General features: G+C 39.6%; 1 protein-coding gene across 1 annotated transcript; it reads right to left on the minus strand.

Annotated features, from left to right (window-relative positions):
- Positions 1 to 3,322: 3,322 nt before the first annotated feature.
- SMARCE1 (SWI/SNF related, matrix associated, actin dependent regulator of chromatin, subfamily e, member 1) lies at positions 3,323 to 24,910 on the minus strand. The gene is made up of 11 exons (XM_021703885.2): positions 24,839 to 24,910; positions 22,787 to 22,838; positions 22,573 to 22,616; positions 19,518 to 19,622; positions 14,431 to 14,511; positions 13,403 to 13,534; positions 12,970 to 13,141; positions 8,311 to 8,483; positions 7,673 to 7,774; positions 6,606 to 6,816; positions 3,323 to 4,605 (listed from the first exon to the last, which is right to left on the minus strand). The coding sequence occupies exons 2-11, from the start codon at positions 22,791 to 22,793 to the stop codon at positions 4,397 to 4,399; spliced, it is 1,236 nt and encodes a 411-aa protein (XP_021559560.1). The 5' UTR covers positions 22,794 to 22,838; positions 24,839 to 24,910; the 3' UTR covers positions 3,323 to 4,396.
- Between the last annotated feature and the right edge of the window lie 2,683 nt (positions 24,911 to 27,593).

The raw sequence follows: 27,593 nt of genomic DNA on the forward strand, positions 1-27,593 counted from the left end.
CGCCATGCTCTATCTCAAATAAATAAAATCTTTCTTAAAAAAAGAGTATTTTCTTTTTTTTTTTTTAAGAGTATTTTCTTTTTATGACAAAAGACCATTGTTTCACATTTATGCTGATATCAAGTTTCCTTTTAAAATGAATGATTCAAGTGGAATAAGTAAGTTGATTTAGAGAAAGCTGTTAAGTAGTAATAATAGAGGAGGTGGTACCCAGAAATGGTAGAAATCGTGGCAGTGCATGCAAATGACTGAGTTTTGAGAAGTACTGTGTTAGTGAATTGAACCCACTTGCTCCCCATTTTGCTCCATATGAAACTATTAATCAACACTCACTTTATGGAGTTTGCATCTATACTATAAGCATTTTGTGCTGGACAGGACCTTAAGGTCATCAAAGAACAACCCTTCTTATTTTAGATTTTTAGATGTTTGAAGGTCTTTTATTTGGGAGAGGATTACATTTATTTTATTTGATTTCAAGGTGTAGAAGCAGGACAAGGGGGTTGACAGGAAGGCAGATTTTAGCTCAATGAGGAGAAATACTTCAACTAAACAAGGAATGAGCTGTCTTCAGAGAGGATGGGCTCCCCAAGACTAGAGGTGTTTATGTTAGCAGTGCGTGACAACCCTAAGGGATATGGGGAAGGGGATGCTCTCTATCCAAGGACCGGATGGGACCTAAGGTCTTTGCCACTCTTGAGTGTCAAGGAATCTGAGGTAGCCTTTCTTTCCTTTCAAATGGCTTATCATAAGAAACCATTATCTTCAATTGTCTCAGTTTTATGGAAAAAGCAATTAAATCATTTGGGAATTTCCCTTCCCCACACAACACTTTTTTGATTAAAAAAATTATGCAGGGACACCTGGGCGGCTCAGACCGTTAAGCGTCTGCCTTCGGCTCAGGTCATGATCCCGGGGTCCTGGGAGCCAGTCCCACATTGGGCTCCCTGCTCAGCGGAGAGCCTGCTTCTCCCTCTCCCTCTGCCTGCTGCTTCCCCTGCTTGTACTTTCTCTCTGTCAAATAAATAATATCTTAAAAAAATAAAATTAAAAAATAAAAAATCATGCAAAAAAATTATAAGAACCTTTTTGGTGCTAAATGAGAAAACATGTGAACATAAGCCCGCTGGTTTAACAATTTCCTGCAATGTATTTTCAAAATCAGGTGGTTAAATACTTGATAGTTTGGGATTTGCATTTTAATCAGGGTTTTGTTTAACAATAGGCTGTAATTATTACAGAGGTATGTAGATCAGTCTGGTAAATCAAAAGTTCCATCACTTTACACTCAGAGAACTGCTATTAAGAGCTTACACTCTAAAATGCAGAATTATTAGGTTGAACCAGGTGAACTTGTCATTTTGTAGACAAAAACGTACACTGGCAATTTCATATAGTTCAACCTAATACTAAAGATACTTATGAACAGTTTTATAATTCCCAATACATTTGGATATCGTTTTCTACTAAACTCAGAATTTGCCTTCGCATACTGATCAAAGAAACATTATCACAGTAAGCCGAATTATAATTCAGCATGATTTCTTCTAAAAAGGCTCCCGAGTTCCTTTTGACTTGTTATTGCACAGCAGATTTTTCATTTGCAAAGACCTTAAGCCCTCTAATGTGCAAACCATTAAGAAGCCAATTGTTCCAGCAAGGTTTGCCCAGTGGTGAGAAACAAGATAAAACTCCTGCGCATGCTGAAACCAGGTGGGGAGCCCGTGTGTGGTAGTGCTTGGGGGTAGAGATCTATTCATGAAATGAGGATTTAACAAACCATGATCCCAGCTTCCTTGCCTGTTCACATGAGAAACCAAAGCTTCAATTTAACTGCAAGCAGTGAGTTTCACACTGTCAGCACCAACTGTTTGAAACCCCAAACTGGTATCTAAATGTGAAGGACCAAAACTAAAAAATGTAGAGCGACTTAGTTAAATGTCAGATTCTCTTTTCAAATATACTGAACTGAGTGTTTTATCTTTTCCATAGGACATTCATTCCGTGTTAAAAGCTCCTAACTTTCCCTCCAAGTTCTGTTTTTCAGCAGAGCCTTCTAAAAATTCATGCTTGTTGACAGACAGGGAAAGATAGGAAATTTGAAACTTTGTGAGAAAACCAGGGGACTGGTTTTTTTGTTAAAAATTCATGAAAATATAAGCCCTTAATTCTATGCATTCATACTCAAAAATAAATGCACTAAAAATCACGGCTTTTTGGAGCAGTAAGGGCACTGAGACCAAGCAGTTCCATCTATTTTACAGTTGAAACAGGCTCCGAGTTTAAGTGACTTGCCCAATGCCTACGGGGATATGGAAAGAAAAAAAAAAATCAAAGACCTCAATTATATCCCACATTCTCAAAGAAACTAAGAAACATCTCCAACATTGGTGATTTCTGCAACAGATCACTCTGACACGGGGGAATTTTAATTCAATCTTCCCTGCCCTGTGGTTAAAAGCGGTCAAATCACATCTGATTAAATTCATTCTCCAGCCAATTGCCCTAGCATGCTGTGGGCAGGCTCAGTAGAGATGTGCTTGTTTTCCAGCGCCCTCTCCAAACTGGCAAAGGCGCCACTTCCGTCATCTTAGGGGCTTCAATACCGCGGTAAACGACCCGGTTTGCTCTGTACTTTTTCCACACTTGTATTTAACCACTTCTCCGCCCCATTTTGGCAGAGGGAATGCACCAACGAAACTATCCAATTTGTTGGGCAGCTGGTGAAAGTTTTTAGCCCTACAGTGTCCGACACCTAGAAACTGATCTATTTGAACAGTTAGTTCTTCAATTCACAAACAGAAGAAAGATCCCATGTGCTGTTTAGAAAAACAGAGATGGAGGGCTGTTTCCACCCAGTCTCAAGCTTCCTTTCCTCTTCTCATTCTCTGGGGGCCGAACAAGTGCAGTCAGCCATAGACACTGTGTGCTGTCAGCTCAAGTTCAACAGCAGTGAATCATAAAAAAGTCGCTGTAAATTAAGTCATGCCCGTGTGAAGTTTTCTGCGTGTAAGCGGAGGACTTACGTTTATTTACTTACCCACTTCTTCAAAGGTAATTTAAATGTAGAAACGTATTTCCTTTTACTATTGGAGTCAAAGGCCAACCTTTATATGTGACATGACTATAAGGAAACTGATTTTCACAAACCTCTTGTACAAATGAACTGAATACTGTAGTTTAGACGTTGTTGGGTGAGCCAAGGGCCTCGAGGACGCAAGTTTGTACTGGCTGTGGGGGCCCGCTCCCTGCTGTCACTGCATCACAGTAACAAAAGGATACACTTGCTTTGCATAGAAATAGTGATAAAAACACAGAGACATTTTTTCCACTTATTTATTACATTTGGACCTTTAAGAAACATATACCATCAGATATCCCACTATTCAATAAAAATCTATTCTAGTTTTTGGGAAGCATATGTGTCACAAACTATCTTGCTTCTAGTCTCCAGGACTTTACTAAGAGTTTATCAAAAAGGTAGGCTCTGATCTATGGGATCCTGAGCCTTGAGGTTTTGAGTTTTGATTGTTGTAGAACAATTTCACATGGACGAACTGAATTCCCAGCTGTTTTCCTCCTGGAACAGGCTCATCATTTTGAAGTTGTCTAGTCCACTGCAAGAATATTCAATTCCTTAAGCTTTGTGACCTATTCTGTCTTTGGAAAACTTGGTAGAAAAGTAATTTTCTTTTTCTGTACAGTAAGGATGAATTTATCAGAACACACCCAGTATGAATTATAACAAAAGGGAGTATACATAATGTGTATGTGCCATGTTCATTTTAATGACTACTTCATAAGCTGGTAACTACTCGAACAATGGAGACTATTTCTGGATCAATACGATCCAAGCTTAGTTGTAGTCAATCCTTAACACAACTCTTGGTATCCGACACTGATTAAAAATAAAAAAGGGTAAATGAACAAATATATACTCATACATGATTACGTTTTCAAGAAACTACTCTTTGTGGAAGTATACAGGAAAGGGGACTTTCGGGAAGCTGTTGATGGGGACTGGGAGGTTTAAAGCTATGGCTTTGGTAAGCATCCCAGTGAGCTGTAGGAAGGCATTTGGAAGAGTCGATTGTGCAGCATCAAAGGCTAACTCTTTAAAAAGAGGTGGGCGTTTTCTCGGTTAATTTAAATTCTGAGACTTTCAGGAGTTGAGGGCTAGAAATAAGACCCAAAGAAAAGAACCATCTTCACAAAGGCTTAAGAAAGGGGACTGTGCCATTTGGCTTGTGATGCTAAATGGTCCAAAAGCCTTTGGTGGTGCGATATGGACAAGAAAAATATTAATACACAAACCACATAACACCATTAAAACTCAAAAAACATCTTTTTTTTTCCATTTAAAAAAGTATTTAGAACACATAAAACAAGGCAACATTTATTCTTTCTTCTCGTCTTCCGGCGCGGGGTCTGCGGGCGGCTCCTCCACTGTGGCACTGTTGCTCTCTGAGCCAGTGTTACTGTCACTGGTCCCCTCCTCAGCCATACTGTCCACCCCCTCCTGCCCGCTCTCCTTGTCCTCAGGAGTAGATGTGCCTTCTTCACCATTCTGTTGGCTTTCCGTTGCTTCTTCAAGGTGTGTCTCCTCTGTAATCACACACGTGTCACTGTCAGTTCCAAGACACAAGCTGATTCTTCTAATTACGCGGACTGTCTCGAGCTATGCTGTCCCTCACCAGAGCCCATGCGCCACGTGTGACATTAAGCACCGGGACGAGCCAGTGTGACTGAGGAAATGTTAGCACCTTGGAAACAATTCATGAATTGGTCTGAAGATCTACTTCTTAGCTGTAAATTTACAAAAGCTAAATACAGATCAAGTATTTCTGATGAATATTCAGCTTCTAAATTTAGATGTGCTAACAGGTATAAAACACACACCAGATTTGGAAGACTTAGTATGAAAGAAATGTAAAAAAGTAATCCTTAAAAATGCTGATTACATGTTGAGATATTGTTTAAGATATACTGGGTTAAATAAATAAATATGTTACTAATACTAATTCATTTGTTCTGCTTTACTTAAAAAATGTTAGAAAATTTACAATTACACAGTGACCTGCATTTTATTTCTATTGGACAATGCTGTTCTGTGCTTTGGATTTAATTAGTGAGAAAGCAGGTATGGAAATGATATAAGGGTGATATTTTAGGTACTTTGTTAAATGTCATGCTGGGTTATTTTCTGTAAGAAATTAAGAGCATGAGGTTTTTGCTCTAATAGTCTCAATTTTGTTTTTTCCTTCAGCTAAAAGGATAAAATCTGGGTAAAGATCCATAGGCACGCTCTACTCATAAATGAGAGAACAGTGGCAAAGGACAGAGTGTTCTGTCTAGTTGCAAAATGAGCAAAGAATCATACTCCATACCCTAATTCTCAAGCTCCTGCTTTAACCATAAAAATGTACTTATGCTCCAAATTTAAGATAAAAAATATGTTCACACAAAACAGAAAAAGGGTCAGATAACGAAACTTAAAATCTGACTATGTGAAATGCTGATCTACGGAATTAAATTTTGCAGTAACATCTGGTAAAGCGATCTATATTCCATTAAATGTTTTCCTGATGTCAAATCACAAGTCAGTTGAATGCCAAGTACGACTACTGTCCCTCCCCCTTCTTGCAGTGATGGTCCAGGGAGCCTTTGGCTGTATTTCCTGTAACACTTTTAACTTACTCCTGGTTTGCACAGGGCACTGGGCAGGGTCAAAATAGTGCCAGAAGGTGAGGTGATCTCAAAATTTCAAGTAATCAATTAATCGGTATTTTATGAAAGTTTTACATGTTACTCTGTGCCTTGAGGAATGCTTTTAATCAGGAAAATCAGTATGCTTGGAAGTCAGAACTTCTCTTGGATGGGGTCAACAAACCTCTTCCGTAAAGACTAGATAGTAAATATTCTGGGTTTTGTGGGCCAGGCGTCTCTGCAACGACTCAACTATACTGTGGGAGCCCCAAAGCCGCCACAGATCATTCGTAAACACACAGGTAAGGCTGTGTTCCAACAAAACTTGATTTATGAAAACAGGTGGCAGGACAGGATTTGGCCTGCAGGTTTTACTTGCCCAACCTTGTCCTAGGACACCAAAGATGCGTGATCCTAAAAGCAACAACCACATACTACGCTTTAGCAATAAAGGTCAAAACACTGAGTGCCAATACCACGTCAAAACCAATACTAAGTGATTTTATGTACATTTCCTTATTTGTCCTCCGGAACTCACTCTCAGAGGCCAGTACCAGAGTACCTACAAGCGAGGAAACAGATTAAATAATTTATCCAGTCACATGCTAGCAAGTGGTGAGGAAGAGTTTTAGAGCCAGATCTGCCTGACTCCAGGGCCAGTATCCTCCACCATTCCTAGCACTATACTTTCTATGCCTGACCTGGAAAATGACATGACTCAATCCGGACAATAACCAAGACCTCAAATAGCCACACTAAGGACCAATGCCCCACTGCTGTTTTGTATGGACATCAACATTTTATGTGCATCTACTACAGAGGTTAGGATTTGGGAGGAAACGTGCAGATCAAACAGAGACTCGCCCCTGACACTGACTTTGTGGTCAACGGCAGGTTACCTGTCTCCATCGGGATGCTCTCGTCGTCCTTCTTCTCCTCGCTCTTACTAGCAGCTTGCTCTTCCTCAGGAACCATGCTGCTCTGACTGCGTTCAGCTTGCTCTGCTGCTTCTTTCTCTCTTTCCTCCTGCCGTTTTCGAGCCTGTTCCTCTGCCTGTGCAATTTCAGCGGCAATTTTTTCCATGTCCACTTCGACTTTCAAACCGCACAACTAGTAGTCAGAAAGGAAGGAGACTCTCTTAGTAATGTTCTTTTCTTATGATCTCTGAACCAGAGAAATTATTTCAAAAGTGGGTTTTCTGGGCTGTGAACTATATCCATATATGTGGGAGGGAAAAAACAACGTGGTTCTAGGTCTTCTCTGAAACTCCTGTGTCTACGGGAAAAGACAGTTGCTCTGGTAGCCACATAACAGCAAGTGCTGCGGAATGGATGGCGAGGCGATGCTGAAAGCACTGGGTTTATACAGAAGGCTTCCAGCGCCTATTTCAAGCTACCAAACACAAGATTTACTTGTTGTAATACAAAGTGTATACTATAAGCTACATTTAATGAATAAATCTCAAAAAAATGGAAACAACTCATGACTGCATGAGTTTAAAACACCCGGGGATTCTAGGGTCTACAGGCCTAGTCCTAGTACATGTGTGGATACTACCGGATATCTTTTTTTTTTTTTAAGATACAATTTATTTATTTGAGAGAGAGAGACACAGCGAGAGAGGGAACACAAGCAGGGGGAGTGGGAGAGGGAGAAGCAGGCTTCCTGCCGGGCAGGGAGCCCGATGCGGGGCTCGATCCCAGGACCCTGGGATCATGACCTGAGCCGAAGGCAGACGCTTAATGACTCAGCCACCCAGGCGCCCCACTATATGATATCTTAAACCTATTGAAATTTTGCCAGAAAATGGAAATAATTTCATAAAGCAAAGACCTTACCATTAGAGCAAAGTTCACCCTGTTTCAAAGTGAACAACATTCAATAAAAACACTATCTTGGAGAAAGGAATGAGAAAAAAGTAACAGTCATGGTGATAAAAAGTACAGTGAACATATTAAATTGATACCCTTTTAAGTTCATTGTTAAATGAATCTGTGCTTTCCAGGAATTTCCTCTTCTTTTCCTGGTGTCGCTCCTCTATTTGAAGAAGTTCAGCTTCTAGTTTTCGCTGAAAGACATATGATCAGGCTTTAGTATTACTGAATTATTTTCTTGAAAGCAAATGTCAAACAGAAAGTACATCTCATTTTTTAATGGTCCATGCTTTCTCACAGCATGACAAAGGTTCTGAATTTTTAAATTAAATCATTTATTGCACAACGTGTCTAGCTAAGATTTTAAAAACATAAAATGCAGCATAGAGGAGTAACTACAATTAACAAGTGTATGTTAAAGAATACTGTTTCAGGCCTGAGCAATTTCTTCAGAAAAAAATATTTAGTTAAGCAGTAAAGGTTGAGAAGATGTCTTAAAATTCTTAATGCACAAACTTTACATCACAAGAGTCTGTATTACAGTTTTAATGACAAACTTATTAAATCTCTGGGAAACCTCCACTTCTTCAAGCCTCTTCCCTGAATCAGGAACAGGTTAGACTGAACACAGAAATATTTAGCTTGAACACTGATGCATGGTAGAGAATCATGCCACTGGGGCTCCGTGATATAGGCCTAATTTATTATAATAAATGCTTTGTGACTTTACCTGATGAACCATTAAGGACTGGACCTGTCGTTTGAGGACCTGCATTCTAGCTGTTGTGACAACTGAACGGACGTCTGGCACCACACTCTCACTAAGGATTTCACTGATGAGGCGGTGGTTTCTCTGGAAACGGGCGGTGGCTGTATGCTTCATTGAGAAGCCATCATCATAATCTGGAATAAACAAGATGTCTGGAAATGAAGTCACCAGTAACCATAAACAGGAGAGACTAACAATATTAACACCTAAACACCAAGGAGCCGTGGCCCTCACTGGTCTAACAAGGGGGCCCTTTCCAGCGAGGAGTCTGCTTCTCCCTCTGTCCCCCCCACCCCCATGCTCTCTCTAATAAATAAATAAATAAAATCTTTAAAACAAAAACAAACCCAAGAGGGTCTTAAGGGCATCATGGGAGCACTGGGGCAGTTGCTTGATAAAAACCATGGGGAGGACATAATGTGTTCACCGGCCAGGGTAGTGGTTATTCTCATGAAATCTTTAAGTGATGACATATGTTTGAGACGGACTTCGCTGAAACACAAATGAGATAAAACCATGTGTCTTCTGGTCTGGAAATCCATCAACGGGAAAGCTGCATGTTACAGCAAGACTGCAATGCTGCTGAACAGTTCACTCTCTTGGTAGTAATTTAAGGCATTTATACCTGATGACAACATAGGAATTGGGCAGTGTCTTTGTCACTGTATTACTTTTTTTTTTTTTTCTTTCAGATTTTATTTATTTGCAAGAGAGAGAATGAGAGACAGAGAGCATGAGAGGGAGGAGGGTCAGAGGGAGAAGCAGACTCCCTGCTGAGCAGGGAGCGCGATGCGGGACTCGATCCCGGGACTCCAGGATCATGACCTGAGCTGAAGGCAGTCGCTTAACCAACTGAGCCACCCAGGCGCCCATCACTGTATTACTTTAATACCAAAGTAATGAAAATGCCGACTGCAGAGAAAACATTATCTCTAGCAATACTGTGTCCCAGACCACTATATACATTTTATTTGATTAAAAAAACCATTAAAGGGCGCCTGAGTGGCTCAGTTGGTTAAGCGACTGCCTTTGGCTCAGGTCATGATCCTGGAGTCCCGGGATCGAGTCCCGCATGGGGCTCCCTGCTCGGCGGGGAGCCTGCTTCTGCCTCTGACCCTCCCCCCTCTCATGTGCTCTCTCTCTCTCTCATTCTCTCTCTCAAATAAATAAAATCTTTAAAAAAAAAAAAAACAAAAAACCATTAAAGCCCTAAGCTAGTTTTATAGGAAAAGAATGTTTACTACCAAATTTTACTTTTAATTTTTGTCAATCTATACACGTACATAGTTGTCAGTGTGTAAAGATACTATGTTGTTTTCATTCACTCAAGTTCATACACATATAGCATGGATCTGGTTTAAATATTTTTTTTGAATAGCTATGCAACAGTGTTTCCTTAATCTCCACCTTTGCTCTATTACCTCCACAGTTTTGGACGTATCTGCTAACAATCCATACTATCATTTATTTAATATAGTTACTTAAATTAACTCACTTAAAAAAAAAAAAGCTTCCTCTTAAGCAATACACATTAAAATAAAAGTTCCTGAGCGCCTGGGTGGCTCAGTTGGTTAAGCGTCTGCCTTCGGCTCGGGTCAAGATCCCGGGGTCCTGGGATCAATTCCCACATGGGGCTCCTCGCTCAGTGGGGGGTCTGCTTCTCCCTCTCCCTCTGCTCCTCCCCCCACTGGTGTTGTCTCTCGCTCTCTCTCTCAAATAAATAAAAAATCTTAAAAAAATAAAAATAAAAGTTCCTCTCCGAACCACCTAATCATCTTAGTGTCCCACCAGACGTGGAGGGACCACACTTTAGGAAACTTTGCCAGAGGCCCAAATTGTACTGCTATGTCCCAGTTTAGCACCTCCCTTATTATTTGGTAATTAAGTAGTTCCCAAAATGCTCATCATTAAAAACACCACAGCTACAAACTGTTGTGCAAATTATTTTTTGTCTCCTTTCAAGTAATTTCTTTAGGACATATACTTCTGAAATTAAAATTACTGGAATATAGGATACCATTAAAAAAAATTCTGCGACCTTCCTATTTCTTTAAGGAAGTTTTTCATATTCACACTTGAGATTATACATGGTATATTCATGTTACCTCTATCTAAACTATATATACTTTTTCGTTTTTTGCTTTCTTCTTTCATTTATATGGCTCCAGTGTTGATCACTGGTAGGGGAAATCAAGTCTTGGCAATCTGGGCTTGTCTTCCCTTACACTTAAGAGTTGTCTGACTTTTTGGGGGTGGGCTTATATTTTCTAGTTATTTTCTTTCTTTTTTTTTTTTTTTTTTTTTTTAAAATTTTTTTTTTTTTTTTTTAAAGATTTTATTTATTTATTTGACAGAGAGAGAAACAGCGAGAGAGGAAACACAAGCAAGGGGAGTGGGAGAGGGAGAAGCAGGCTTCCTGCAGAGCAGGGAGTCCGATGCGGGGCTCGATCCCAGGACCCCAGGATCATGACCTGAGCTGAAGGCAGACGCTTAACGGCTGAGCCACTCAGGCGCCCCATTTTCTAGTTATTTTCTAATTCACCAGTTCTTTACCTCATTCTCTAAAATGCCATTTAAAAAACCCTTCACTAATAAGTCAAACAGAGAAAGACATGTATCATATGATCTCACTGATATGAGGAATTCTTAATCTCAGGAAACAAACTGAGGGTTGCTGGAGTGGGGAGTGGGGTGGGAGGGATGGGATGGCTGGGTGATGGACATTGGGGAGGGTATGTGCTATGGTGAGCGCTGTGAATTGTGCAAGACTGTTGAATCTCAGATCTGTACCTATGAAACAAATAATGCAATATACGTTAAGAAAAAAAAAAAGAAGATGATAGCAGGAGGGGAAGAATGAAGGGGGGGAATCGGAGGGGGAGACAAACCATGAGAGATGATGGACTCCGAGAAACAAACTGAGGGTTCTAGAGGGGAGGGGGGTGGGAGGATGGGTTAGCCTGGTGGTGGGTATTGAGGAGGGCACATTCTGCATGGAGCACTGGGTGTTATGCACAAACAATGAATCATGGAACACTTCATCTAAAACTAATGATGTAATGTATGGGGATTAACATAAGAATTAAAAAAACAAAACAAAACAAAAAAAAACCCTTCACTGTCTTGTGTGGAAACTGCATATGCCTTCTCTAGAATAGCAGCTGGTAGCTACTGCGCTCACGGGGGGCTGCCCTTCTCTTGGACTGATGCTCATCCCCACCTCGCTAATTTTCCTCTTTCTACTCAGTTCTGGGGCATAAAGTCCAGAAGTCACTCTTATCCTGGCATCTTCATTTTCACCTGTCCTTTCTTACCAGCAGCTTTAAGTTCCTATCTTAAACTTAAATGACGTAATGGGCCGAAGTCTGAGGAACAGAGAAGAGGATCTTCTTTTGAAGACTGTTGCTGAGTGAATCTCTGAAGTCCTGCTCAATGTTCACAATGTCACCTTTCACCTAAAGAAAACTTTAATTGCTTCTACTAGTGGCTTCCATGTTGCTAGTCTTTGTTTATACTGATCCCTCATCCTTCCAATTATTTGTAGATTGGATCTTCTTCTATTTGTTAGTTCTATATGTTTTTCTTGCATTAATCATCCACTTTGAGTAATTTTGGTCTGTGTTTGCTAGCGTGTCCTTAGCACTGCTGATTCTGTTTAACACTTGGTATAGTTTCTATTCCATATTCTATTCTGTTATTTACATTATTCCATTCTATATTTATGAGAATATTTGTCAATATCCCAGTCCATTCTTTTTAAAAGCATTTTTTCCCCTCTCCTTTTGGATGTATGTTTATTCATGTTTTTAGGTGGCATTATTGCTTCCTCTCTCCATTAAAGTTCTTACAAGCCTCCTCTTTGTTACCCCTACTCTGAAATGGGATCTTTAATTATTTTCTTGATGTTTTTGTTGCTTGTAGCCAGAGCTTCTAGCCTTTTCCACATCACAGCAGCACATGAGAAAATGTTACCTGTAAAGCAGGTGTGGTTCATGGAGGAGTATGCTCCCCGATGCAGGGGGCTAGCTCTGAGGTTCCTTGCAACTTCAGACCCTGCCTGGCTCTAGAGACCAGGCGTGTAATCTGTGTACCTGCAAACTAATCGTGGATGCCAATCAGGAACCTCCCCTATTTGTATGTATGTATAAAGTGTGTATGTGTGCATCCTCATGTGTTATCACGAGCTACGTTGGATTTCGGAATTAACTGGAAAACAATTCCATAATGCTTCTACCCACTCATTAACTTTCTCCCTTAAGAGCCTTTAATTCAGCAAGTTTAAGGAACCAATAGGAAAACAGGATGTAACTAGAAGGCATTTAGATTTTAAAAGTAGTTGAGGCAAAATTCTGATTGTGACTCAAAAACCTTTCCTGCATTCTGAGTATAAAGATTCTCATAAACAATAGTTTTTGCTATCTTCTGCACTAACAAGGATATATCGTTTTCTTATGGGAAATTCATATACAGATCTTAAGATAATTAATCAAAATATTAAAATGGCACTTAAATATGTTTTGTTTTCCATTTAGGATAGGAAATAAACTTAAAAGACTGATTGTACTTTAGTTCTCAGAGAACGCATTAAACAAAACCCCATTTTTTTTTTTTTTTTTTTACCGTCTGGATCTTCAGCAGGCTGAATGCTCATGTACGGTTCTCCTTTCTCCATGCGAGACTGTCTCTGTCGACTTTCTTCCTCTAAAGCAGCTTCTGCACGACTTTTTGCATTTATGTAAGCAAGGTATGCGGGGGAATTATGATAGGCCTTCATAGATTCATTGTACTCTATCTGAAATTCAAATGTTTTTCAGTTTTATAATTAACATATTGCAGGTTATACAAATACCTTTATCTCCTTTGAATATCAAAAGATATAATTATCTTCTTTCTACAGACAAGGAATCTGAAGTGTAGAGAAATTAAGTGACTTGAGCCAGCACAGAGAGACAGTACAGCCTCAGCTGATTAGATCTTTTGTTTCTTTTATAAAAAACAAGCAAATGTTTATGCATTTTATATTGTCTCCATCCCACTGTGGTCCCCATTCTACCTTTTCTGCTTCGTATTCGTTTAAATATTCTTGTTTTTCTTCATCAGTGAGATCTCGCCACATGCCACCAATAATCTTGCCAATCTCCCACAACTTTAGGTCAGGGTTGGAAGCTTTTACTTGGTCCCAGACCTTAAAAAGGAAACATGAAATTTCAGTATGGATGCCTAAAAATATAGACCTTTAAAAATCCTTTTTAATATACACATTTTTAAACATAAACAAAAGCAGAAGGAATAGTATCAAATCCCTATGTTCTCATCAGCCCACTGCAACAATTATTAATAGCTGGCCAATCTCATTTCCTCTGCTGGATTAATCCATGGCAGATCTCAAGACATCTCCAATCAGTGTTGACAGTTAGGATGAGCTAACCCAATAACACAGTCTCTGTCTCTCTAAAAGTTCAGAGAATTTAGAAGGAAAGTGATTAATCTGCATAACACAACAGACCATATCATCAAATACATGTATAGTAATTGTGACCCAAAATTTCTAAATAGTGGTGAAAATAGCTAAATGCTCTTGCTATTAATAAAGATACTGGCTCTATTTGTTACTTTACGAGAATATAGGTTCATCACTAAACCAAACCACGAGGGAAAATTTAAAAAGTGTAAAGAAAATGAAAATTACCATAAGCTTACTGTGTAGAGATAACCACTGCCTTCTAGGCCTTTTTTTTCTTCAGACTAACATACTGTTGCTATCGTTTTATAAAAAATAAGATACTAATACATGTAGTCCTATGTGCCTTTTTTCACTTCACATTTTTCTCATGTCACTGAATTTTTCCAAAGGGCTACGTATCACTGTCTTATGGATTTAAACCATTTATTTCATCATGTTCCTCTTGCTGGATTTTAGTTCCAGAATTCTGAAATCAGAACTAAGTTCTTTAAAAACTGCAATTCCTTATCCTTTCCTCTGACTATGCACAGAAATGCTGGCTAAGCCATTATGAAATCTGATGTAGAGCAAAGCAGCAAAGAGACCAGTCCTTACTCCCTCTGGCCCCTGGCACCTACCTTTCTGCTGTACCTCATGTAGGGCATCAGCGGCTTATCTGGTGGCTTTGGGGGTTTTGGAATCGTAATACCAGAGGATGCCTACAAAAGAGTTAAATACATTCATTATTCAATTGCAAGTAGTTCACCAGCAAAATGAAAAGAGAGTCCCTTAAAAAATTCTAATGCGCCTTTCTTCTACTCGTCCATGGATACAAGATTCTTATATTTTCTCCACTGAAAATAGCTATCACTGCAAATTCAGAAATGTTCACATCAAAAGAAAATAAAGAAAATGACTTTAGGCACATAATTTTAAAATATTTTACTTAGCAGTTTTTTGATACTGCTTTGACAACCTGGCTGTAAGAACAAATAAAGTATTATGTAATAATCCATACATCGAAAATATATGGTTACATATCACATGTCTCACGTTTAGGACATAACCTAGCACCCTTTTATTGTGCTTAATTTACCATTACACATACAGTCAACACTTGATTATCTGCCCGAGTCTGGGCTCCTTCAGCACTTACCACTCTCACACTGTCTGCGAGGGACCTTGTATCTACTTGCACTATTTCAGGAACGCACTGCACCCCTACATAAACAACATCCCTACAAAAACTACCTTCTAGGTTCAAAACAGAAAGCAAAAACCTTATTTCCTTTATCAAGACTAGAGATTTTATTTTTCTTAAGGCTCTAGGTCCGCATCTAGTGGCTTTCTATAAAGGAGATCAAAAAGTATAAACTAAAGTCATGCCTTTTTTGTCCTTAGTCCTAATAATAATGTAGGAGTGAACAAGTTTACCAAGGACAGAGAAATGGCAGACACAGGGCCCAGTTAGATTATTTTTGAGGCCTTATATTGATTAAAAATTTCTGGTTTTGTGTGGAGAAAGAAAAATGAAAACAAAAGGAGGGAAGACTAAAAGTATTTTTTAAAAAGGTTAAAAAAAAAAGTGGGATAGAGAGGGAAAAAAGGCAAAGAAAAAGATGAGAGACTGGTTCTTTCTATGGGCTAATATCTAGATAAGAGATATCAGATAGCGTCTAGTGAGCACCCCAGATAACTCCAATCCATGAGCCCCTACTTCTGAGCTTAGTTTCATCTGAACATATATGACTACATTTGATCAAGGACCCAGAATAAATTAATCATGGCTGAGTCACATTTATTTCCCCCCAATTTCTAGGAGACAATGGATATTGGTTCTTCTTGCCAGGCTAGGGGGAAGAAGTGCTGGCTTCACTCTATCAAAAGACAGGGACTGGCAAATCCTTATAAGGAGACTAAGAGATATTTTGTTCCCTTGCCCTTCAGTTGCTGCTGTGATAAAACCCTGGACAGACGCCTCCTTTCTGGTTGGGACACCAATTATAACCTTATTTTTTATCCAAGGGCTCAGAGATTAGTGTCTGTCCCATTCCACTGCTTTCAAACAATGCTTCCTCCTCCTATGACGAGGGTCCTCCTCCATCCCTATGTACTTTCAGTAACACTGCTTCTTCATACATGAAATTGTTAGAAAGCGTATCACTTTTGAAACAGTATTTCCGCTCTTCTTTCCACTCCTCCCATACATTCATACCATACCTCATGCTGGTGCCCATGCAGACAGACCCTGTTTTGTTTTTTTAGCCAGCACTGGGCAACGGAGTGAGATAAGCCACAAGGGATAGACACTGTCAACAGCAATGGTATGAACAGCCAATAAGAGAAGATCTGTCTCAAGGTCTGCAGCTCCTTCAAGGAGGGTTAAGCTTACATCATCATTCACAGCAAGATACACAAAGGCCTGGTTTTTCATATGTAAAGTGATTAGAAAGCATTTCCAACTTATATCCAACACAAACCTTCAGAATTCCATGAAGTGGGTTACAAATAAGTTGGAATTGTGCCAATAATTGAAGTTGGTCAATTACAATCACCACTAACAAATTTTCTTTAAAGAGATAAAGAACTCTAAAATGTCTATGTTTAAATATATTGAATTAAAACACTTTAAAAACAAATCATAGTAATATATGCTGACTACTTTTCAAAGAACCACATTTGATAATATTAATGGATTTGCTTATTCCTCCTTCTTTCTTCCAAAGGAAAGTACCCAAATTGTCTACAAATTGAGGCTATATTTTCATTATTTGAATGAAACGAGGCTATATTTCATTGACTAGTCAATTTAGAAATACAAACAAAATAAGACCCAAAACAATAACCACAAAGTTAAATTCTAGCTGGTTTTCAGGACACTAAAGATTTATAATCACTAAACATCCCCAATTTATTTACCGTCTCAGCAGACATCTTTCTACAATGTCTTAAACATTACTCCTTACAAAAAAAAAAAAAAAAGGCTGTTTGCACTGAAAACACTTTAACCTTATTTTGATAAGAGTCCATCAGAAACAACCCCTGCTTCCTCTACTCCTCTGGCTTGAGGAATGAGAGCTGCTGGTCCCTTTACTAAATGGCCCAGTGGTTATGCCTTTGGAGGGAATGTTCCCTTTCTTTGCAGTTTCTTTCCTTGTTTCTATCAGGAAAGCTACCACTAGCAGCAATTGTCCCTCTTTATAATTTTCTGCTTCTAACTGGCAATGAGTTGGAGGGAACGTAAGTAACTATTCTTAGCTAAGTTAAAACTGTGCTTATACAAGAGTAATTCCTGGGAATCACCTATGAATAAAGATCATGATTTTGTGAAATTTATTTTGGCCACTCAAAAGATACTGTTCTTGTTTCTTCTAATTTTCCGCTTTCTCTGGTAGAGTTTTCTTCTAGAATGGAATTTCCATTACAGCACAGAAATAAGCCATTTTTAACGTTTTGTCTCAAACTCTTTTCACACCTGTACTTAAAAAAATGTTAACCGCCATCGGAAAGGACTGACTAGGAATGAATTCCATCTCATAGCTATCGCAGGCACTCCAAAAGATTTCGCCACGCTGTACAAAGTCTCAAAACTATTCAAGTGTGTTGGAGTCATGAGGGAAACCAGATGTTCTATAGAGCCTACTGGAAGCTACTTGATAGGGTGTCACAGACCCATTCTTTCAAATCACTGACTTAAGGCTATTTATAAACCATAATACGAAATAGGAGCCAAAAGGAAAAAAAAAGGTAACACATCATTGGGGTCATCTTAAAATAAAACACTTTTATAATGGTCAAAATCATATCCATTAAGTCCTAACAAAGCTTAAGTTAGATATATAAAAAAAAGTTGTGTAAAACTTTAGGGCATAACTAGTTTTCTTAAGACAGCAAATTCAGTGACCTAAAAGTTGAAGGAGCTGGGATTAAGAGGCTAAAAGCCTTCAGTTTCTAGGCCCCTTCAGGTTAAGTCTAGACAGCAGTTTGGTTACACCTCAATCTGGGGCTGAGAGGACAATAATACCAAGAAAACCACCACAAAGAACCAAAATACCAAATTTTCCATGCCCAGCAACCCTCCTGTACTAATCTATCCCGAAGCTAATGCCCACTCCAAATGCTGGGTTCGAACATTCCCAAGAGAGAATGAGGACAAAAAGATAATTGACTCTGGCCCTGAGACAGTGGGTGACCTTTCCTTTTCCTATTGAATGATTTCTCTCTATTGACAGAGAATTCCCACAGATACATCCAAGTTAGGAACAAAATGCTTGTACAAACTGAGATACAAATGATTCTAATAATACAGTTATCACCATTTCTATTCCATTAATGTAGATAATCAAGAGCTGACTGTATAGAGCTATTAAAATATAATCATTCTCTTGTTCACTCCTCATGAATAATTTTCTGCATTAACATGAATGATCCAAAATTGATTCTGCTCCTTGTTTAAATTAAAATGTTCTTTATCATTGGATAACCTTGCCACCTATTATACTTGTGAAACACATTTAGGCCAGGGAAAAACACATACCGATGTACATAAAAACTGTATGCATTGTGAAATGCATACATACACACACTTTGTCAAAATTCTTTTCAGATACCATGAAATATGCATGGCACATAAAACTTGATATGCTTATGAAATACAAATTATGCAGAAACAATGAAAAATTTAGACAAACAAAACCTATCAAGCTAAGCAGTATGCTTACCAAGATAGACATATAGTTTGATAGTTACAAGCTTTTTGCTCTAGCTTGACTACAGGGTGAGAGGGCTCTTTTGAAGTCACATTAATTATTTATGAATTATTTATGAATATAGCAAACAAAAACCAAGTATTAAAAAGTTTACAGCCATTCTCGGTTGTATAAATTCTCACCAATGCCACATTCCAATGTATGTTAGGTATTTGGCTTTTGGATTTATTTTTATTTATTTCTGGTAAATCATTTTTACATTTATTTCTTTGCTACTTAAGCTTCCTTGAATACACTTTAAGATGATTCTAAAATAAAAATCTGAAGTATATCACCCAATTTTGGGTATCTTAGGTTGATCATTTAAATGAAACATCCTCAGTTTCAGAAATCATACCCCTTGTCCTATAGATTTTAAATGCACTTTTAGTTGTAGGTATCTAGTTTGGCATGTCAAATTAATTTCATTCAACTTGCATTCTGCAATTCTTTGAAGTTACATTAAACCTTTTTTCTTTTTAACTGGAGAGAAATGAATCTCAGAAAGTCAATTATTAAATCCAAAAGACAAATAATTATGTGTAGCAGTTCAAACTGGGAGGCCAGCCGAAAAAAGCCCAGGTCCGTAAGCCGGGCTTTTATTAAGAAACTGAGTTCTTGAGCCTGATGCCAATTACCTTAAATGAAAGATACTCTTTATCTCAAAAAGGGTATTTTAACCATAAGAAATTCTAGGTTTATCTACATATAGTATAAGCAGTAAGTGCCCAGGGCTTTAGCTCTACCAACCACCAAACAGAATGGATTCTTCTTTTCTTCTACATACATATCCAGATCTCACTCTTTTTTTTTTCCAGTGTAAGATCGTACAACGAATGTTTAAAATAGTCAAAAAGCCAGGTTAAAAAATATTTTTTTAAAATGGCTGTGCTGATGATTCAAAAGGACCTAACTCTGGAGGCATTTCTGGTCAAATCCAGTTGTTTGCCGGATGCTGTAATAGTTGATTCTCCTACCGTGACCCGGCTGTTGGTGCCCGGGTTCCCTCCCAGCCTGTAGTTGTTGTAGGCGAGATGACTGTATGGATTGTATCCCACAAACCCTGGTGTGCTGGGCATTTGCTGATGGAAACAAATGAGACAAAAACACGAATGAGAAATGAGCTCAAACGAGGAAAACACAGAAATGAAAAATGATCTGCATATGGCATGCAAAAGCAACCTGAATTTAAACAAGCAATGATGTGTTGTAATTGTTCTTTTTTTTTCATTGAGAAACCAGTCTGCAAGTGTTTTTTTTTTTTTTTTTTTTTCCTTTCTTCCCTTTCTTTCTCTTTGCAGGGGGCCAGGCGTGTTTGTTGTCAGTGTGAGTGTCTCTGCTTGTTTTTTCAGAATAAGCAATGCACTGAAGTGTCTCAAACACTCTGGATTACTTTATGGTCAATAATATGATATAACAACTTAGCAATAGATGTCTGAGATAGGAAGGCCTGAAATGTGATAAACTAGAAGTCTGAAACACTTTACATGCAAAACAAAACGTGATTTACTTGACAGTTATGTAGATGCCGCTAATGTATTTATCTATTAAAAACAAAAACAAGAAATGGACCGTTTTCAGAGACAATTTTAAATCATTCTACATAATGTGAGAAATGAAAAGATCCTCAAATCAGGAAGCCAGAGTTGTCAGTAGAAAAGAACATATGTGGGATTCAATGGGTGTCACATACATGATTTCAAAACAAAGACTTGTAAGAAATGCATGGATTTCATTCGGGGGTGCTATCTGATCTTTTAAACCCAGTCACTCTTTTTTTTAGGCTTTCTCTTCCATCTCTTCTTTGATCCATCGTCCATAGGTCAATCATGAACACTTTCTGCATTTAGTTTTAATGTGAACTACTTTTCTAGTTGACAGACTTGAACTTTCTTTTTCCATCTAGTTTCTTGATAGCTCTGACCCTTTCAAAACACAACTGCTCATTGCAGCAATGGAATTTTTGGGTTTCGTGAATTATGTGTTGATGTAATCACAAATGGGCTCTTATATAGCAGTGCCCTCAGGGTTAATACAATGACATCCAATGTTCATGAGAATCAAGGTATAATGCATAAAAAGGATGTAGCAAAGAGAAACCAAAAGTAGGGTATTTTACCTAATGAAACTCAATCAAAACAACTAATTTAATTTTAACATGCAATTAACAGTATTAGTCCTCAATTGTAGAATGTAAAATACACTTAACACATCCCAACCAAGCTGTGGCTGTTATAAACACAATTTTTAAAACATGCCGCTGCACATATCCTTAGTGTCCAAAAGAAAGATATTCAAGCAGATATTACATTTGAAACTCTTTAGAAGAGAATTGATCAATTCTAGTCTGTATAGTTATAAAAGACGCAAATTAGGCATATTTAAGTAGGCAAAACACAGATGAAGTATCAAAGGCACAAGAGAAGTGTGTATTACTTGGAGTGGTACATCTGGGTGGTGGTGGTGGTGGTGGTGGTGGTGGTGATGGTAGAAGTAATGGAAAAAAAAAAGGAAGGAGGATAATTCATTTAATATCCGTTCTGTTGGCTGTCCTAATCCCTAGTCTTCTGTATTTTATGTGTCAATGTGAAATTACAATAGTACAGAAATAGGATTAAAGAAAGGCTAAAAAAAAAAAAAAAAAAAAAATCCCTCTCTAGATCTGAGAAGTCATAAGGGGGACACTTGGTTTTTGAGCTATTTTTATTATCCCAAAAAATCAAGTCTGTCTTCGAGAGATTATACACTGTCAGAGGCAGTATGTACGTCAAAATGACATCTTCAAAGGTTGCATAAAGAATGAGCATCACTGTTCAGCATTATGAGGCAATAATGTAAGAAAATTAAGGGAATAAAAAAAAAATCAAAACTAAAACATTACAATTGTACCATTTCCAAAACTGAAGTACATGGTTAGCTCTCTGAGGTCAGGAATCTCAACTGTTCAATTCCACCTGTATAACCACTAGCAGAGTGCCAAGGAGATGGTCGTAAGAGATGTTCTTTGATTTAAGAAAGAAAACAAACCAAACACAGGACTTTAAGATCTACGGGAAGTAACTTTGAAAACTGTATATTACATAAATTGAAATGAGAACATGAGATACAGTATCTCTTCTAAGAAGTATCTTACTAAGGAGAAACCAACTGTTGATAAACAGAACTAAAGCATACATCTGAGGGTTAGTAAGTAAGAGCAGTCATCTAGTGGAGAAAAAAATTACACAAGGACCTAATTAGTAGGCTAGCCTGCAATTTCAGGGATAAGGGGTCAGGAAGGAGGGCTAACAGCTGTTAAAGAACTGCTTTTGTAAGCTATGGTCAATGTTAACAGTGTTGTTTTTTTTTTTAAGACAACAAAACAACAAAACAACAAGGAATCCGTTTCAGTAAGGCCTGAACAGTTCCTGTTATATCTATTTTGTGGATTGGACGATTATTTTACATGCTGTCCAAGCTGGGCCAGAACTTGCTGGGTGAAAAACCTGGTTCACAAGTATTATTTAGAAACTTGGAAATACATTCAATAGGCAGGATCTGACCCACAGATAATGAAATCCTTACTTAAACAGCTTGAAAAATAAAAATTTATGAGTGTTATTATAGAACTGGAAGCTTTATTGTTTGATTTAATATGAAAGTTATATATAAACAAGGACAGAAAAGTGTAACCAGTTGAAGGTTAGGTTTAAAAATAATAACAAATGCCAGAATGAGCATTCACTCAATATCAACTTTTAAGACTCTGGATAGAGATTATCTAGAAAGAGGTGTTAAACTTATCATTTATTTCCCATTAAAAAAAAGAACTGAGCATAGGAGGTTGGAATTTCAGCAATATGTTTCTTTAAATGTTGGGGGTGGTTCAAGGTAAGATGCAAAGAGTTATTTTATTTAGTAGGAAGTGCTGTTTTTTGGCTGAATTTTTCATCCTGTTGCTGTGATGATTGAGTGACTGTCACTGGAAGACATCTGGGTTTTTGTATCAAGGCCAGACTTGGCTATTACATTAACAAGAAAATTAAAACTTACTGTTGCAGGAGCTGGGGTGGGAGGTGGGGCATAAGATGGTCTTTCTGTTTGAAAGAAAATAAATAACTTCTTGTAAACAACTGAGATATAATACTATGCAACAAAACTACCAATGGTCCTGTTTTGAAGAAAAAAAAATGAGAGTATTTTGGAATTCCCATTTGCTAGGGCATTAGTCTCTTATTAATAGATAAATATAAAAAATGAAACTTACTTGACATTTTGGAAGATTAAGTTCTCAGTTCCTTAAGAATGAATCTGAGACACTAAAATAAAAAAAAGAAAAAAAAAGAAAAAAAAAAGAGAATCAAAACTCAGCAAGCATAAGAGATGTTTTCCTAAAGAATAGGGTAGTTTAATTGGTATTTCTTAGTAAAATTACACTATCTTCTAGTAATCATATCCTTTGCATATTTTACTAAATCCTATAGGTCACTTGGTTCATCAGAATTAAACAACTAAAACAAACTACTGGGGATATTAAAAGTAATATTAGACGTGTACTTTCAAGTTTTTTCTTGCCACCTCCTGCACGGAAAACATTTTGCTAATGCCATGTAAACATTTAATCAAACTGATAAAAATATAATGACTGAGCATAGAATGTGATGTATTATCAGGGCCCATCCCAAAGGCGCCTACCACATACTAACAGCTCACTGATCAACAGCAGCTCTACCTTCCTCTTACAATAACAACTTCTATTAAAACAAGGCAGCATTTTATTTCTGGAGGCAGTGCAAAAGGTAACTGGTTGATAATGAGCTTTACATTCTCTTACAGTGGTAAATAGCTTTATATCTCCTGGGAATAACTTTTGAGCATCTACCTGAAAAACTTATTAACCCTTCACAGCCCATTTCAAAATATATCTCCTCAATGGAGATTTTGTGATAAATTACTTGGGGAGAACAAATTGCTTCCTCCTCTGTACTCCTATCCAATTCACATAAATCTAAAATATTGTTCATTATATTGTGTTATACCTGTTAATATGGCTAAACTGTAGAACAGAGGCCATCTCATTATTGTAGTCTCAGCACCTAGCTCAATTCTTATATTTTGTCTTAGTATTACCAGCTCCGAACGAGAACATAAAGGCGTCAGCTTGTTTCTTACATCAATATACATCACACACAATGCGTACAAAGAGACAAACATTTTAGAAAAAGAGCAAATAACTTCTATGACTACTGGAGTACTTTCATCAAACATTATGTGAAACAAGCATGATGCTTTTGCTTCTAGTCTACATTTTAAGGGAATTCCCTGGAGCATAAGGAATCAGAGGACTGTGTGGGAAGAAATCTTTTTTCAATGGCCCAAACTGGGTCTCTCCCTTTCCGTAAGGAAGGGGCAGAAACCATGCACTCTGGTGCAGATCTCCTTCCTCCGCACATATTGGGGTGTGAGTGAGTGTGTGTGTGTGTGTGTGTGTGTGTGTGTGGCTGTCAACAAGTAGGCCTCGCTGTGGGGATCCCTGATAATAATTGCCAAAGCTCCCTGGTACATCACACTTTATTGTTAATACTTTAAAATTACTGCTCTCGTCTGCTACGATAAATTCTAAGAGTGGGCTTGTACGTTTGTCTGCCACTGGATCCACCCCTGGAGCCTGGCATAAAATACTAGGTATTCGTTGAACACTTTATACGGGGGCAGCCTTATCACTTATCTCGGTTCATGGTCACAACTACCCTACGAGATACGTATTGATACCCTACTTTACACATCACAAATGGAAGCCCCGGCGAGTTTAAGTAACTTGTCTAAAGCCACACAGCCAGGAAGTGCCAGAGCTGGGTTTCAAACCCAGGCCAAACTGTTTCAGAGCTTTCGCTCTCTACTCGAAGCCACACCGTGAGTCCTCGGTCGCTGCCGAACCAAGGGGAAGCCACCTTCCTGGGGGGATGCACCACGGGCTTGGCTTGCCCCAAGGGCTTCCCCTGAGGTCGTTTCCTTTAGGTTGTTGCGGAGAAGGCACTTCACTAACAACTCCACTGAAGAGGGGAATGCATAGGTGCCTTGACCAATTTCGCGGGGTTAGTGGAAGGGGCAAATCTTGCCGCCGGGGAGGGGCCCCAGAGGGGACTCCCTCCCAAACCCCGCTCCGCTAGGCCTCAAGGAGGCCGCAACCGGCCCCCAGCTCCGGGCCCACGGCCCAGCCTGAACCCCAGCAGCCCCCGGGAACTCGAGGTCCAGCCAGGCCGGGACACCGCGACTCGCCACCCTCCCGACCCGCTCGGGCCCAGTCGGAAGCACTCACCCGCGGGCAGAAAAAGCGCCCGCAGCTCCGGCCTCGTTTCCCTTTGTCCCGCGCACGCCCCGCCCCTCGCGTCCGGAGCGTCCGCACTCGCACTTTCCACACTCTTCTTAATTGCTTGCCAGGCGTCGCCGGGCTCTTTTTAAAAAATAAACCTCCAGGTGAGGACGCGATGATGCTTCGTCCGGTCAGGGATTTTTTTCAGGCCCCATACGATCTTCAAACCCCCCCGAACGTGGGCCCTCTCCAGGCCGGGCGCCGATTCGTCACGGCGAAGGGGGCGGAGGGGCCCGGCGGCGGGAGAGGCCCGGTCGGCCGCCGCGCGGGGCCGGAGCGGCGGCAGGTGGCGCGGCGGGAGGCGCTGGCCTCGGCTTCCACACGCGGGGCCGGCAGACGGCGGGGTCTCTCCGCGTAGAGAGGCCCGGAACCACCGCGGCCGCGCCAGCCAGGCTCCCGGCCGCGCCCGCGGGTGGTGGTGGTGGTGGTGGTTTTTCCGGGTTCTTCCTTTGCTCTTTCTCTCGGAGCAAGAGTATATACTTCAGCAAGCTGAGTGTGGAGGCGAGGACGACTGGGTTCGCGGAGTTTCCGTTCCCACGCGCGCCTCGCGGGGCTTCCGGCCTTAACGGCCAGGCATTAAACCTTGACCAAAAGCAACACGGACCTTTTCAGTTTTTCCAAGCACGCGTGTGGTGTAATTGCCAGGTTTCTGAGCCGGGGCCCAGAGATGCAAATCCTCTCGGCCAAGGTTGTGCGCCTTTGCAGCGCGAGGGGTGCCACTAGTCTCTGCCCAGCGCTGCCTTGGCGCATCCCCACTTTCAGCTTAAGCTCATCTGTCCTTCCGGATCCTGCTCAGATTCTCACTGTAGTGACCTCCTGGAACTACCCCCCCCCCCGCCCCCCATAGTCCTTCCTCTGAACTCCCACGGTTCTTTGGTAAACTTTATTGTACCCTATACCCAATCCATTGTATCGGACTGCGTTTGTCATCTCCAGCGCATTACGTGGGCCTTGAAAGCAAAGGTTCAGTTATCTGCATTGATCATCTTTCTATTGCCAGTCCCTGCTTAGGGCTTGATTCATTGTTAGATGCTCCGTAAATGTGTACTGAGGCAGCTTTCGGGTCTAGTCCAGGGTTCTTTCCACTAAATCGTGAGTACGTTGGTTTACCAGTTACTACCCGCTTCCTTGGATACATAAACACCCGGCCCATGCTGTGGGCCTCTGTGAAGGGAGAAGGATCTGTAATTAAAAACACTGTTGACATTTAGTGACTGAATTCTTGGGCTGCTCTTAGGTGCTTTTGGGTGTGCCAGCAGGGACCAGGGCATCTCCAGAAGTCTGCAAAGCCAGGCATAAGTGACATTTTGTCTAATTCTGCTTCCAATATTTTGATACTCATAAACTGAGGTTAGTGAAATTGAAGGGGAAGATCGAGAGGTCATCAAAGGATAATATCTGAGTGGTACTTGAGTTAATGTACAGTTGGCCTTGAACAAGGGGGAGTAGTTGAAAATCCAGCTATAACTTGTGATGCCCCCCAAACTTACCTACTCATAGTATACTTTTGATTGGAAGCCTTACTGATAATGTAAGTGGTCAGTTAACACATATTTTGTACCTTATATGTATTTTATACTGTGTTCTTACAGTAATACCTAACTCTGTCTTAAAATGTTTTGGCATTTCTAGGCTATGCAGTTCCTCTGCAAGTTTTTTTCAAATCGTTGCAAATCTCCAAAAAATTTTCCATTGTATTTATTGGAAAAAAAAATCCATGTGTAAGTGGACACGCACAGTTCAAACCCGTGTTGTTCAAGGGTCAACTGTACTCGAAACTGCCTTTTTAATATAAAAGCGTCTGAGACATGTAAAGGATTAATGTAAGATACATGGAAGTCTCAGCAAGGATCCCAGTACCTTCTTTCTCTGGTCTTGTCCAGCACCTCCAGCCTGGTTTCTAACCTGCACTTGGGGTTATGGTGGGGGACTGGGCAAGTGCAGTGCCAGGGCACGTGCTGCATTTTGTCATCTCCAGGCAGTCCTCGGCAGGTGCTGGATGTTACCCTGTAGTGAGAAAGGGGTGGCACAAAAATGGTGGAAAAAGAAAGGAGGGGATCTGAGTGGAGCAGTGACATTAATACACTTTCCCACCTCCTGGTCTTTACTTAAATGTCTTCTCAGGGGGTCTTCTCAGACCTAAGTAGAATTGCAGCTCATTTTCCAGCTCTCTCCATGGTCTGTGCTTCATTTTTTTTTCTATAACTCTTATCAGCACCTAATATACTATATTTGTTATGGATTTATTTTGTTGTTTTTTTCTTCCCATCAGAATGAAGGCTCCTTGAGGGTGGGGACTTTTCACATCTGGAACAGTATATGGTCCATGCAGGTGCTCAGTATTTGCAGAATGAATAAATGGTTATCTCATTTTCTCTGCTTGGCTCTTTTTCCACTCCCAGAGATTTGTAAAATTAAGAAAGGAAGAATACAGACAAAATATAATAGAAAAAAATCTGTTCCCTAGTCCTGGAGAAATTAAGACTGAAGAGAAAAATATTCAGCAAGATAGGCTGTACTTACACTGAGTTGTGGTTTTTTTTCCCCAAAGCAAACTCAGGTATGTTCTTATATGTACTGGGGTATTTATGGGAATGACAAAACAGACTTTTGGAGTGGTGATTATTCCTGGAAAATATGAGATGCATCATTAATTATGACTAAATTACTCTAACTATAAAGTTTGTTAGGAGCCCTCACA

The sequence above is a fragment of the Neomonachus schauinslandi genome, chromosome 15, assembly GCF_002201575.2.
Source record: "Neomonachus schauinslandi chromosome 15, ASM220157v2, whole genome shotgun sequence".
Lineage (NCBI taxonomy): Eukaryota > Metazoa > Chordata > Mammalia > Carnivora > Phocidae > Neomonachus > Neomonachus schauinslandi.